Source organism: Ambystoma mexicanum, chromosome 1q, assembly GCF_040938575.1.
Source record: "Ambystoma mexicanum isolate Mex_15411 chromosome 1q, UKY_AmexF1_1, whole genome shotgun sequence".
Lineage (NCBI taxonomy): Eukaryota > Metazoa > Chordata > Amphibia > Caudata > Ambystomatidae > Ambystoma > Ambystoma mexicanum.
The window spans coordinates 1336349676-1336363987 of record NC_090922.1 but is presented as its reverse complement, the minus strand read 5'-3'; the positions used below and the strand labels follow the sequence as shown (position 1 = coordinate 1336363987).

General features: G+C 47.4%; 1 protein-coding gene across 2 annotated transcripts in view; it reads left to right on the top strand.

Annotated features, from left to right (window-relative positions):
* The window catches only part of ZFYVE9 (zinc finger FYVE-type containing 9), a 1362935-nt gene that overhangs the window by 221500 nt on the left and 1127123 nt on the right, over window positions 1-14312 (top strand). For both annotated transcript variants that reach the window (XM_069642200.1, XM_069642199.1), the window contains exon 4: window positions 6744-8794. In XM_069642200.1, coding sequence (XP_069498301.1) covers window positions 6744-8794 — 2051 coding nt within the window. The remainder of the gene's footprint in view (window positions 1-6743; window positions 8795-14312) is intronic.

The following is a 14312-nucleotide window of genomic DNA, read 5'->3' as shown; positions in this document are numbered from 1 at the left end:
AGGGGAGCAGGGCTGCAAAGCAGGGAGCACATGGCACAGGAGCAGGTTCTGGAAGCAACGGATACAGCATAAATCCAAGAACCAAAGCACAAGGGGCTGTGCACGAAATCGGTGCTAGAGCCCTGTGCTCCTGGAGGCCGCTACTTAAATACTGACTCGCCCAGTGCTGAATCAGGCTCGTTAGCAGCACCTGAAGCGCCACACCTGAAGTTTATCTGCTTCCTTCCTCTCTGGATCTGGGAAAGTGAAGCATTGTTCTCTAGGGCTTCTGGGGATTGTAGATCTCAAACTGCTGTATAGGAATAGCCAGGGAATGAACTGCCACATGGTGCATTATGGGGTATGTACTTTGTGACATTAAATAAGTGCCAAGGTCTTTCAAACAAATTAAAGACAAAATATGAATAGGTGTTGTCTGGGGAGGAGTATGGTGATGAATGAGTCCCAAATAGTCCACATTGGGTGCCAATTGGTGCTCCAGTGGCACAGTCATGACAGGTGGGCAGGGCCTAGGCCAGGTGACCTAGATCCACTTGCACCTGCTCCCCATCTGCAAAGGAAGAGGCTGGAGGGTTCCTTAAGTAGGGAAAAGAGTGGCAACGAGGACGGCAACAGGTGGGCGGGGCTTGCTAAGTGGGGAAAAAGAGCAGTAACCAGGAGGGCTTGAGGTGGGCAGGGCTTGCTTAGTGGGGAAAGAGCGGCAACCTGGAAGGTGCCAAGTGGGTGGGGCCTAGGCCAGGTGTCCAAGATCCACTTGCACCTGCTCCCCTACTGCAAAGGAAAAGGGGCTGGAAGGCTCCTTAAGTAGGGAAAAAGAGCAGCAACCAGGAAGGCTTGAGGTGGGCGGGGCTAAGGCCAGGTGACCTAGATCCATGTGCTCCCCATCTGACTGGGGTTCCCAAGGCTCGGTCCATTATTTACATGGCAGCAAGGATTGAACCCCTAACTAAAATGTCCTGGAATATCAGGGGGAGTTAATATATTTATTTGGTGGTTAACCATGCTAAACTGCACAAGGTAAATGTTCTGGGCCTACAGTAGACGCACCTTACGAGGGATGGTCCGCTCCCGTTGGCTAAGGGCTGGGGTGTACACAGATACGGGTCCTCCTATTCGTCCCAGTCCAGGGGAGTAGCGTGCTATATACACCAGTCCCTGAAGTTCTGTCTGCATGACAAGATACAGGATCCTGAAGGGCGTTGTATTTTGCTTGCTGGTGAATGTTTGTGATCAAGAATGCTGTTCATTAATGTAGTTTCTCCAGAGTTTTTTTCAGAACTCTGCTGCCATGCTTCATACATTTTCTACATATGAGATTGTGTGGGCGGGGCACTTTTGTCTCTCAATGTCCCTGGAAATGGTCCACAACTACACAAAACACACTCCCTAGAGCGTCCATGGCTTGGGCCGATATCGCTGATACTATGTGCCTGGTGATAGACATATGGCGATATATGCTTTCCAAACGACTGTCATGTTGTCAATCCCATTGGCTAGTAACGCGCTACATTCAAAAATGCTACCCGTAACATTATCGGACCATTTCCCGATACTGGTTATAGTCTCTGTCCCCATTGTGACACAGGATGGGGTATTTTGGCAGGGGATCCGGGGGGATATCAATGAATACTTTGTGGTCAACGCGGAATCAGGCCTTTAAGGTGTTCATAAGGGGATGTTGCATTTACATGGAGGGTGGGGTACTTCCCTCAATTCAACCTTACACCGCCTGGAAAGCAAAATAAAGATTTGGAACGCACAGGCACAGGATGGGGACCCACAGGTTGGAAATACTATTGCGGATAAACAGTGTCTGCATTCAGAAACAGCAGACAGGGAAGACTGGCATCTGGGAGATCCGGTGTTGCGTCTAAATATGCTGAAGGTGGCAGACCAGTCGTACTCTCGCATGGCCAATCCGTAAGGATAGGAGCCAGGGAGGGATATTGGAGATTACTGACCCGAACTGGCTCCTTGTACGAACTCCAGCGTAATAAATAAAATCTTCCAGGAATACTATATACTATTCCAGGTCTCCACCGGGGGAATCCGGGCATACACATGAAACGCGTTGCACTGCGATGGTTAGACCCCGCAACAGCGGATTTGATCAATACTCCTCCCCCACCCACCCATGTTTGAAAGATAATGTTTTATTTTAAATTAACCGCCCGAGTTGGAGCCTGCCGTGCTGTAGCCGCGACATGGCCCTGCGGGCCCTTCATCCATGTGGGGCCTGGCCACCTCACTCCTGGCACCGGCTTCTATATGGCATAGATGCTAGGTTAAATCAAGGGGTCCAATCCCCATAATCCATAAATGTGGATCCCCGTAACGTTGACTTTTCCAAGGTTATACCATTGGTGGTATCTATCCTGCTTATATATCTACTACTTTCTAACTACTCAGAGCATCTATTTATTTTCCCAGTGGACTCATGCCTTGATAACGACCGAAGAGGTCGAAACAGGTGTCGGCTGTCCATGAATAATAAATCCTGCTTATAAGCAGACAACCTTGTTTTCACTTTCTGATGCAACTGTAATCTTTGGAATTGCGCATTGGATCTACCTTTACTACATACTTTTTGCTGTCCATATAGCTGTCTCTGGTTCCGTCTTGTGAGTCTTCATCCACCTTGGGTAGTGTTCGCACTGCACCTGGATTGTAGGGTCGGCTGAGGGGGTTTTTCTCATGGTACTTGTCCATCGTGGGTGCAGTCGGAATTGGTGTGAGCTTGTACGATTGGCAGCCATATTGTCTTTGGTTCTTCATTTGGTTGGAGTGTCTTCTGGGACAGGGGCATAGTTCGATCTCCCCTCTTCAAGGTGAACTGACCCCCTCCTCCCTTAATGGAAAACATAAGATTGGACCTAGCACGGTGGGCCCCCATTACGCTGTCATGGTTCCGATCAGTGGTGGCAGTGAAAACGAATGTCCTCCTCAGTCTGCTCTACCTGTTTACTGTGCTTCCCATACCCTCCCCGCAATCCTTCTTTGATAAACTGAAGTCCATGGTTGTCACGTTTGTATGGCAGGGCAAAAGACTGGGAATTCGATACACAATCCTAACTCTACCTAGAGACTAGGGTGGGTTTGGCTTCCCAGATTTCTGGCTTTGTTGCAAAGCGGCCCAGCTACGAGTCCTTCTTGAGCATCTGAGATGATTTGGGCACGTACTGGACCTTCCTGGAGGATAAATGCGCCCACCCCAAAAAAAGTTGGGGACCTACTGTGGTTCCAGAAAAGAGCGATCCCGGGCCAAGTGTAGACTCTCCCAAGCCTAGCTGTGCTGTGGCTTCTATGGAGAGAAAAAAAAGCTAACCTACTCCTCCCCTCCTGGCCTTCCCCACTGATTTCAGTATGGGGGGGTGGACCCTTTGTCCTCGGTTGCAGGGGCTACCGCTTTACGCAAACATCGTCCGATAGGGGTCTAGAGAGAGCCGGGCAATTTTTTTCCAGGTGGGTCTTTCATTGAATATGAACCCTTTCGCGAAATCCTGGGAAAGAGCTCCTTAAATATCTTTAAATATTAGGCTTTATGTCCGACCCTAAATGGCTCCCGGAGATCTTGCGTCCCCTTACTCCCTTTGAGAAAACCCTTAGCGAAGCCCCGGAGAGGAAGGGCATACTGGCCAGGTTATACAAAGTGCTGGTAACCGCAGAGCTTGTTGGTAGACGGAGATTCAAGCATTTCTGGTAGGAAATAACGGGAGGGGACATCCCAGACACCACTGGGAAAACCTTATACAAATTAATGTTCTCAGGAAATGTATATGCTGCAGCTATGGAACACAACTTTGTTACTTCACTACTGGTATAAACCCCCCACACCCACGCCCAAGTGTATCAAAGATGTTCCCGGGATCCTACCTCCTTTGTCCGAGAAAATGTGGCCAGGTGGGGTTATGGTACCACATGTGGTGGGAATTTCCAAAGGCGAGAACTTACTGGGACAAAGTACTTAGCTGGATTAAAGAATCGGTGGGAATTGCCCCGGATCTGGACCCCCTCCAGATCCTGCTTGGCACCCCAGACATAAAAAGTGGTGAGGTCAGACTCCTGAAATTAGTAGAATCAATTCTGAGAGTGGGGAGAGTAGCCTTGGACTCAAACTGGAAGGGCAGCCACCCCGTCAAAAGAACAGTTGATAGCGAAATTATGGGTAATTTTTACGTATGAAAAACTGGCAGCGATGGCCAACATCTGTGTGGAGGCATTCTCCCTGGAGTGGGAATCTTAATGTTGAAGATGTGGAAACACAGGTTTTTGATGTGGCCCCTGGAATTGAGGGGAACGTCGCCCCCAGAGCCTTTCATCGGGGTAGATTAGCGTTTAATCCAGAGATTTAAGTGTAGAAGCCTTGCTTAGGCCTGATCTGGTACCCTTGCCTGTGGGTGGGTCTATGTTGACCTGCCTCCTGGAATTTCTATTGTTTATTTGAGGGGGGAGAGTAGTGGGCAGGGCGGTGTGGAGTTGGGTGGGTGGGGCAAGGGGATCGAAAGGGAAGAAGATGGGGGGGGGGGTTGAGGTTATTGTTCGCTTACTGACATGTCATTGTGTATCCTTTGAAAAACACCAATAAACATTAAAGTAAAAAAAAAAATAACAAAACCTCTGACCGCTGGTACAGGAAATAACTTATTTTGGGGAGTACTCTGGTTTACGCATTAACTGGTCAAAGTCCGAAATACCACCTATAACTCCAACAGTGCTCCCAGCAGACGCCGGCACTGAGTTCCAATGGTGTCAGGAGGGCATTGGGTATCTGGATATAGTGGTTTCTACCTCCCTGGCCAGGCTTTTTGATGTAAACTATGTGATGACCCTTGAACATTTAGAGCAAAAGGTTGATATCTGGATCAGGCTCTGGCTGTCTGAGGCGGCATGCCTTGCTCTGGCTAAAATGGTAGATCCTAAAATGCCGTATATTTTCAACTATGTTCCATTAATCCCCCCCATCATGGTTTTGGAAACGTGCCTGGTCATTGCTAACTAGATTGGTATGGGCCGGACGCTCACACAGCCATACGCGGCCGGTGGCCTAGATTACCCCAACCTTTATACCTTTTGGCGGCGCAAATCCAGTAGTCGATATTGTGGTGGCACCCCTCTGTGGCATTCTCGCACACCAGATCGGAGAGAGTAGTGACCTACCCAGACGACCTGAAGGGTACGCTTTGGTGATCCATCAGACGTAATCCCAAGGATGAAATGCAGCCCATCGATGTAACCCTCTGGGAGTGGGATCATGCCCTCTCTGGTACGAACGCAAGTGGAAATTACCACACTGATTATGCATATACTCTGTGCGCAGAGTCCCACTTGCCCCAGAGGGAATATTTAGAGCGTAATTCACAAAACTGGGTCTTCATGCTCTTGGATATAGTCCTGGACGGCAAGTTTATACAATAGAAAACCCTGAAGAATCGGGGTCCCTGGAATGCAGTCACTATGCTACTTTATTTTAGACTGCGGGAAACGCTTCAGGGGCTGTGGGAAGAGTTCCCGCTGCCACTGGCCCCTTCCCCTCTTGCACAGTTCGTGACAAATCCCTCCAGCCTTTCAGGCATAGTATCGGCACTGTACAAACTTATTAAATCCCTCTGCATGGCAACCCAGGGCAGTTTTATGGACAGATGGGACCGAGTGCTACAGGATCCGCTAACAGAGACCCAATGGCAGATGATCTGCACTATGAACCGGACGATATCCCTAAACTCCAGGTTCCACCTTATACAATTTCAGTTCATACATCAGTCGTATCCCTCTCCTGCACTACTGCAGACGTATTACCCTGAGAGAACTGCTTCCTGCCCGCGGTCAGCCCTCGACTCCGCCGGCTATATGCATATGGTTTGGAACTGTATACATGTGCAGTATTTTGGAGAGGAGTGTATGGCACAATCATTCCAGGCTGCCTACAGGACTCTCCTACGGCCTGGTTTCGTTGGCTTTTTGGAAACACTAATAAAATGGAAAGAAAACTATTGGCATTGGCCTCAGTTGTAGCCAGGGTCCTAATAGACAAAACATGGAAGAGAGCAACACCCCCCGCCCCCTCAGTGGAGGAATTGTTTAATATGTTGAAAACCTGCGAGAGACAGGAAACAATTTATGCAGTATCCCACCTTGGTAGAATGAAGCTGGGTGATTATTGGGTCCCCTTCTGTTCCTATGTCCTTAGCAATAGTGATCCCACAGGGTCATAAAGGCCCGTTGGAATTGTACAACTAGGTAAATGCAGGGTGAGACCATAACATCGTAGGAGATTGGAATTGGGCCCCCCACGGACTATATGTAATCCTGAACCAAGCTAGACTACTGTTTATATTGCCACTGTCTTGTAAAGCTAACACCTCTTCCTTCCAGTGTTCTGACGATAGTGTTATGATGTATACATTTCTGATTGCTCCAATTGTTTTGGGTTATGGGGTGGGTGGGAATGGTTATGCCGACCATGGTCGGCTGTTGTATTGATCGAATGTCATGGAAGAATAATAAAAATAGATTAAAAATAAATTATAATAATTGCAGTTCTAGCCTTAAGGATGTACCACTTGGCCCCATTTTGTTTTCATAAAGTAGTTTTGGCAGCACTTGGTACCTTATTGTCATTGCTGGATTCCTTTTGTTCTTCTTTGTGACTGTAGGACTGAGTAAAATGCATAAAGAGTATGCAAATGTAACATATCTTAGCAAAGCTGTTTGCTATCGACTCATTCTTTACACCTGTTTTTTAGATGAGAATATCCCATCCCGGCTATCAACTACAAAGTGGAGCCAGATCCTAGACCCTCCGTCTCGTCGACTGTCCACTGATCCTACCCTGACAAGTTTGAATGAAGCTTTGGTTCAGACAGAGATACCGCACCAAGTCCTCAAATCAATCACCCTGGCTCCTTCATCTATGGAGAACACGGAACATTATGCTAATGGCAAAAGCAGGCCAGAGGATCCCTCCATGGTGATTGGTGATCAGCTGATGGCAGAAGTTCACATGAATGACAAAAGCAGTAAGCTTGATGCCCTTTGTAAGAGTTCTGAATCTGTGGAGAAAGTGTGCTCAAGCTTACCTGGCTTTCCAGAAGAGAAGGATGTTCTTATAGTTGCAGTCATGCACAACTGTGATAACAGGACACTGCCAAGCAGCAGGGATTGTAACAATTCCAATAGCAGTTCGCTTGAGGATTCTGAAACTCTTACACTGGACTGCAAAAATAAGCCATCTGATCAGTTGCGCTTATCGGTTAATGGTTCGGATGGAGAAGCTGTTACTGAAGCCCAGAGAGTGCTGCTAAAAGAGCGGCTGGTTAGAAATGATTTGATTAATCGTTTGGTTAACAAACCAGCTGACAATGTAACAAATGCGACCCGTGCTGTGCAATTACATCTTGAGAGTACTGCAAATAAAGATTCTCACTATAACGAACCTAAAATTGCAACCATGAATACAGTGACCTTATCACAGAAGACAATCAATGAGGCAAATGTTTACATACAAGACCATTGCAAGTCAGTTGAGGATGTTGCTGGAGAAGCCATTACTCCAATAACTAAACCAGAAACCAAGAAACAATCTCTAACTTCAAGTAAGGTTGGCATCATTAGCCAAGATTGCACAGAGGCAAAAACAGTTCACACTCCTTTGCAATCCGGAGAGACACTGTTGCCCGAAATTAGCACTTCTGATGTGGCTGAAAGGGAAATATTTAGAACACAGTCTACTGGCTGTGATGCTAACAAAGCAGACATCAAGGTTTTTAAATGCCAGAATGGGCCATATACAGCTGATTTAGACTGCTATGAAGGACACTTATGTGAACGTACGCTGACGTCTAATGGACAATCCTTATGTGTGAATGAGATGGAGAGCAAACCAAAACAATCGGGTTATGAAAGGTTTGTGCAAAATGAACTCTTCAATGATTCGTTTGTGAGCAGTAAAGAAACCAGAGACGGAGGGGAAGAAGGATGCCCACAGGTTAACCTAGAAGGAAGTGTGCAGGAAGGATCCATTATCTCCGTTAGTCTCAGTCCTTCGACAGCAGACTCCATACCAAATGGTTGTGATTCCTATGGAATGCAAAATGCACTGGTTGCTCAAATTTCAAAGACCTTACCTTCTAAAGAAGATTCTGTGACAGAAGAGAAGGAGATTGAGGAGAGCAAATCAGAAAGCTATCTCAGTGTTTATGAACAACAAACTGGTGACGGGGTCATAGAAGGGGGGGAAATGATTGCAGACTGCGTTGTTGACCATGTACATAATCTTTGCAATCAGGTGCCATCTGGACAAGGGCCGGCATCCCCAAAAGCTGCTAACGTACCCACCATCAGTGTCCCTTTTGGTGGTGCGCGGCCCAAACAACCAACTAACCTGAAACTGCAAATTTCAAAGCCATTATCGGACCAATTGCAAAGCGATCTTGTACCCCCAAACTGTGGGGTTAGTAGTAAAAACAAAAATGACTTATTTTTCAAGGCAAAATTAGGGGACAGTGTTACAGCTAAGTTCCATGATGGAAAATCAAACAAATCTGCTGAAACCAATGGAGAACATTTAAGAGAGTTTGAGGCTAGGGCATCACCTAGTCGATGCACTGCAGCTGCCCCGAATGGTCCAGACAACGACCTTTTAGTTGATCAATTTGGTGTACCCATGCGAAAGCCTTTTACCTTGGGAGAAGTCGCTCCGGTGTGGGTTCCCGATTCTCAAGCACCAAACTGTATGAAATGCGAGGCTAAGTTTACGTTCACAAAGAGAAGGCATCACTGCAGAGCCTGCGGGAAGGTAAGACAATCCCTGCACACTATTACAAGTGGACAGGGAAGTAATCGTGGATTTCAACATGGAAGTGCACCTGTTGTTTGTTTTCTGGGATGGCACATCATAGTTTTAGAGCGGGTGGTTGGTGGATCATTTTGGTCATAAATGAAGCATGTTCATGTAATGCTTGTGACTAAACCCTGACTAAAGTCTTAACTTTCCACAAAATCGATAATGACAATTTAAATGTATGTTGTCTTTGTCTTGCAGAGGATACAGTACATGTATCACTAAATTTCTAGAGCATGCCTGTAAATAAGTGAAGGAAAGCACTTCTTTAGCTCCTTGTGTTGGCCTCGTTACTCAAGAGGCTACTAGAATGTATTGGTGTGCGTTTTTTCTTTTCACAGGGGGTTTTAAGGGATGATACTTAAACACCACTAAAGATGTCTCGGTCCATAAGTGAATTTAGATCACTTAATAGAATATGATAATACAGATGCCCCATAGTAGATAGTATTATGTTATGTTAAAGGTACTTATATAGGGCACTGTCACCAATGGAATTGGTCCCCAGGCGCTCTGGCGGATCTGTAAACAAGGAGGGCGGTTAGGGTTAGTCTGGAGGGGGAGTAGGAGTGGGAGAAGTGGTGTGCTGTTGTTGGAGTCAGCTCAGTATACACTGTGTGCTGAGCTTTGGTGGAAGTAATGGATCAGGCGAGACCTCATGTGCTGTAGGTGCTGTTTGTGTTGATGCAGTGTGGTAAAGTGCATGCGGATTGCTTCGGAGATGGATGGTTGTGCGAGTTTTATGTGGGTTGAGTATGCAGAGATTTGAAAGTTGGGTTAGTGGTGGTACTTGTTCCGTTTGAGCTGTATTTCTGTGGGTGGGGTTGTTGCTGATCCCTTATTGGTCGTCTCACTGTAGCGTGTGATAGTGCGGCGTGGACCTAGCTGTATTCTAGTGAGCATTGTACGGTGTGATAGATATGTCTGAATCTTTCCTTCGAGTGTGGGAACTGAGGTTGGTGCTGCCTATTCTCTTATTTATTGTGACATTGGTCTGTTGGAGCTTGGAATGATTCAGGGTCAAGGTGCTGTTAATGAGACGTCCTAATACTTCCGTCTTGGTCAGCTTATGTATTCAGTCATTGGTTTCCCCCAATCATGACTATCTCTCAGTCGTTAGTTTTTTCGTGGAGCGTCTTCCTTAAAAGCTGTTTGTTGCTTGTGTGAGATGGTACACCGTGCTCCCCGCTGTAGCTCAATGAGCATTGTATAATGTGAATGGTTATGTCTGTTTTTCACCCTCTGGTTCGGAACTGAGGGATGGGAGTTCCCTATTCCCTTATCTGTCTTGACTAGGGTCTGTTGCGGCATGGCTATGGTTTGGGCCAGGGTGCTATTGATGAGGAGTCCTGGTGCTTCCGTCTTGGTCTTGCTATGCATTCAGTCTTTTGGGTCCTATTATGGCTGCCTCTCGGTTATTCGTTAGGTATGTCGTGGAGTATTTTCCTTAGAATCTTTTCGCAGTTGATTGCTTGGTGTGGATCAGGATCTGTCACTTTCGTTTATCAATGTTTTAGTTGTGTGTCCCTGTGGGCGGTCTTTTAGTTATGACGTGAAGAGCCAGGTTTTGAGTAGTTTCCTGAATAGTAGGTGGTTTCTTATGTTACGTATGTGCTTTGGAAGGTCGTTGCATGTTTTCGTTACCTGGTGAGAGAGAGAGAGAAGATCCTCCCTAGTTTTTTATTTTATTGTAGGCTTTCGGTTCCAGGCGGATGTCGTTGCTTGATCTGAGTGTTCTTTTTGGTTGATGTAGGCACAGTTTGTCTCTCAGGAACTCTGCACCTTGATTGTGTACTGCTCTGTGCGCGATGAACATTCTTTTGAATTTTATTAGTTGTGTTATTGGTAGCCAGTATAGTGTTTTTAGCGCAGGTGTGGTGTGCTCTCTTCGGGTAGTTGCAGAAGCAGTCTGGCTGCCGCATTCTGTATGCATTGTAGTTTTTTTTTGGAAGTCGTTCAGGCATACCTAAGTATAGGTTGTAGAGACTGTTGGCGTAGTCTACTCTGGACATGACGAGAGTGCTGATCGTGGTTGTTTTGTTGGCGATTGATAGGACCGGTAGCATCCTCTTTGCTGCTCGCAGGAGAAAGAAGCATTTCTTGAGTAGAGTTTAATTGTGGCTCTAGGTTGAGATTATTGTCCATCAGGATCCCATGGTTTTTTATAAGCAGCGAAGGAGCTGGGGTTGTCTGAGTTCCCTTGGTGAAGGGATGAAGTGGTTTTCTCCTCCATTTTTTGTGACTTATTATTTCTGTTTTGCCTGGGTTGATTTTGAGGCAGAGTTCATCCAGTTGAATACATCGCGGATGCAGTTCTCTAGCGTTGAATTGGTTTCTAGGTTGTCTTATATTTTGAAGATTATTTGTGTATCGTCGGCATAGTTGTAGCAGGTGAGGCCGTGACCTTTGATGATTTTGATTAGTATATATAGGTAGATGTTAAATAATAGCGGGGAGAAGGATGATCCGTGTTGTACTCCACAAGTGGAATCACTCTGGTTGGATTTGAAAGGTTTCATCCATACGGTTTCAGTTCTGTTCTGTTAGGAAGGATTTGATCCACAGTAGGGCGGCGTCTGTTATTTCGAGTCCTTCTAATCTCGTTATGAGTATGTCGTGATTAACTGTGTTGAATGCTGCGGATAGGTCGAAGTATCAAGACAGTGCTGTTGTCCGAGTCTGCGTTTATTTTAAGGTCATCCCATATTGAGAGGAGAGCTGATTTTGTTCCTCTCATTGGTCTGAAGCCAACTTGTGCCTGGTCTAGTAGGCAGTGCTCTTCTGTGAATTCTTGGGTCGTTTTGTATATGTATGTTTCGAGCAGCTTGGCTGTGTACGGGATGTTTGAGAAATCCTCTACGGTTCCCGCTGTATCTTTTAGTAGTGGCCTGATGTACACTGATTTGAATGCTTGTGGCACTTTCCCAGTTGCCATAAATGTTGGGTGTGGTTTGCTGAGCTCCAGGAGTTCTATTAGATTGGAGTTGTTGATGGTTCTCCAATTTCTTTTCATGGTGTTCGGTGGTTTGTCTAGTTGCCTAATTACTGGAGTGGTCATTTTGATTATGAAGGGTATAATGAGGTGGTTGCTCCAAGTATTTGAATTGGGGGTGCGGTGGTAAGGAGTTTTGTTCGCGAAGATTGCGTCGTGTATGCCCTGCTGAGTGGGTTGCTCCTTTGACCAGTTTTGTAGATTCATTGCTGCTAATTGGTAAGATATTTTTGTGTGGTCGTGGTTTCTTCTTGGAACCAGATGTTGAAGTCTCAGAGGACGATCAGGTGATTGTTTTTGATGGCTAGGATGGTGATTGCTTCCGTGAAGGAGTCTACAAGGTTGCATCATAAGTTGGTGGTCTGTATATCAGTATGAATTTCAGGTTTGGTTTGGGGCATACTGATAGATGTATGATTAAGGATTTGCATTATGGATGTTCTTTGGGGTCTTCCAGGTTGATAGTCAGGTGTTCCTTGTGGATGATTGCCAGTTCCCGAACCCCCTTTTGGGTTTTTCTGTTTGTACGCATTTTAGTTTTCAGGCAGGCAGTTATTGAGGGTGATCTTGTAGTTGTCGTCTAGCCATGTTTCTGTTACAAATAGGGTGTGGATCCCTCCGTCGCAAAGCAGATCGTATATTTCGGTGGCATGTTTGGACATTGACTTTGCATTGATTAGATTGCAGTGGATCTTTTTGGAGTGGTTTTGTTTATTGGTTGGTTGTTTTGGTTTGCAGTTGTTTGGTTGTGGTGCATCTTTATTGGCGTTGATTGGATGAGGATCAGCGAAGGCTGCATCTTCATTGAAGCGTTCTGCTAGATTGAAATCTTGGCTGTTCAATAACGGTGCTTCTCCAGCATGGGGTCTGGCATGGATTCACATGCTCATGAATATTCCCCGTCGTCAGGCTGGGAATCCTCGGTAAAGAAAAAAATCAGTATCAGTTTCTGATCTGTTTTAGTAGTAACCAATCACTGATCTCTGGGTCATACTGCCCTCTCCCTAAGCCCCGCCTCTGGCAGCCATCCTCAGATTTTTACCGCACGCTCAAGTGTTGGGAGTCCTCGTGTTTAGCTCTCGAGTTTTTTTTTTTTTTTGTTGCTGCGTTTTCATGCTTTTTCAGGAGATTACTAATTTTTTCGGTTTAATCGAGCCTCAAGCTCCATCGTTTCCACTTCCGACAACGGGGACCCGTTTTGGAATTCTTCTACGCCCCTCAAGGGTGAAGTTTCCGTCGAGTTTACACTTCTTGGAGGATTCCGGAAGAACTGCGGCCTACCTCAACGGACATGGCCCAGGACAAGGGAAGCTTGATGCCCAGATCCAAGCTGTTCAGGTGCTGCCCTGGATGCGGATTACAGAACGTTTTCAAGGAGGACGAGCATTTGCGATGTCTCTACTGCCTTCATGAGGACAAGACACACGTGGAGAAAGACTGCGTTCTGCAAAAACCTTTCGGAACGGACCAAACAAGATCGTCGTTCCCGCCTCACCGCTGGCTGGAGATGGGCAGAGCAGGTGAGAAGGAGAAGTCGTCGTCTGAGCAGGCTTCTAAGTCCTGTGAGGGCGCCCCGGCGACGGGGGCCCAACAGAATGCCAAGCACCGCGAGTCCGCGGGTACCAGGAGCGCCGAAAGGTCGGGCTCTTCGGCTGCAAAGCAGGGCTCTACTTCCCCGGCACGCTTGACCACGAGCCAGCGCTCTGGTTCGGGGAAGAGGAAGTCCGAGAACCCGGGTAGGCTGCTGGAGCGGACCCGGTCGATCTCGAAGGGGGAGTGAGGCCGGGACCCTCCCCTCAAGGCGAAGGCCCAGGACCCACCTAAGGTGGTGAGGGCCTTGATCCACCCGGCAAAGGCCTCGACCGAAGTGGTCGCTGCGACCTTGGCGAAGCCGGCTGAGACTACGCCTGTGGAAACGCCCTCTGGGCCCAGAGTATCCCTGCCACCGCAGAGGGAATCCTCTTTGCAGCCCACCGTTAAGACCCCCGTGAAATCCCAGGCGGAAAAAGGGGGAGGGGGGCGGTGGCCATTACAGACTCGGAATCAGCCTCTGAGGAGGAACTGGTGGAAACCGAGAAGGGCCTCAACGAGAGGTTCATAGGCCTCAACGAGAGGTTCGAGAAGGTTCAATCCCAGGGGACGGTCCCTGCTGACGTGATCGAAGATGGCGACGACGAACAGGGCCCAGTGGAGCGGCCATCCTGTCCGTCGCAGCCATTGCCCGAGCCCCAGGATAGCTTGGCGGCCATTTTGTTGGCAATCCAATCCTTATGCACCGAGATGAGGACGAGGTTTCCAAGGACCCCGACAGAGGATCCAGAACCAGGCCTGTCGGGAAGCCCTCTGAACAAGCGGAGGAGAGTCCACCCCACTCCGCCCTTTGTGCCGGCGAGACCGGTGGACCCCTCATCCCCCTCGCCGGACCCTGGAGAGGATACGGCGACGGATAGATGACAGTGGCGATGACACAGCGGACATCCC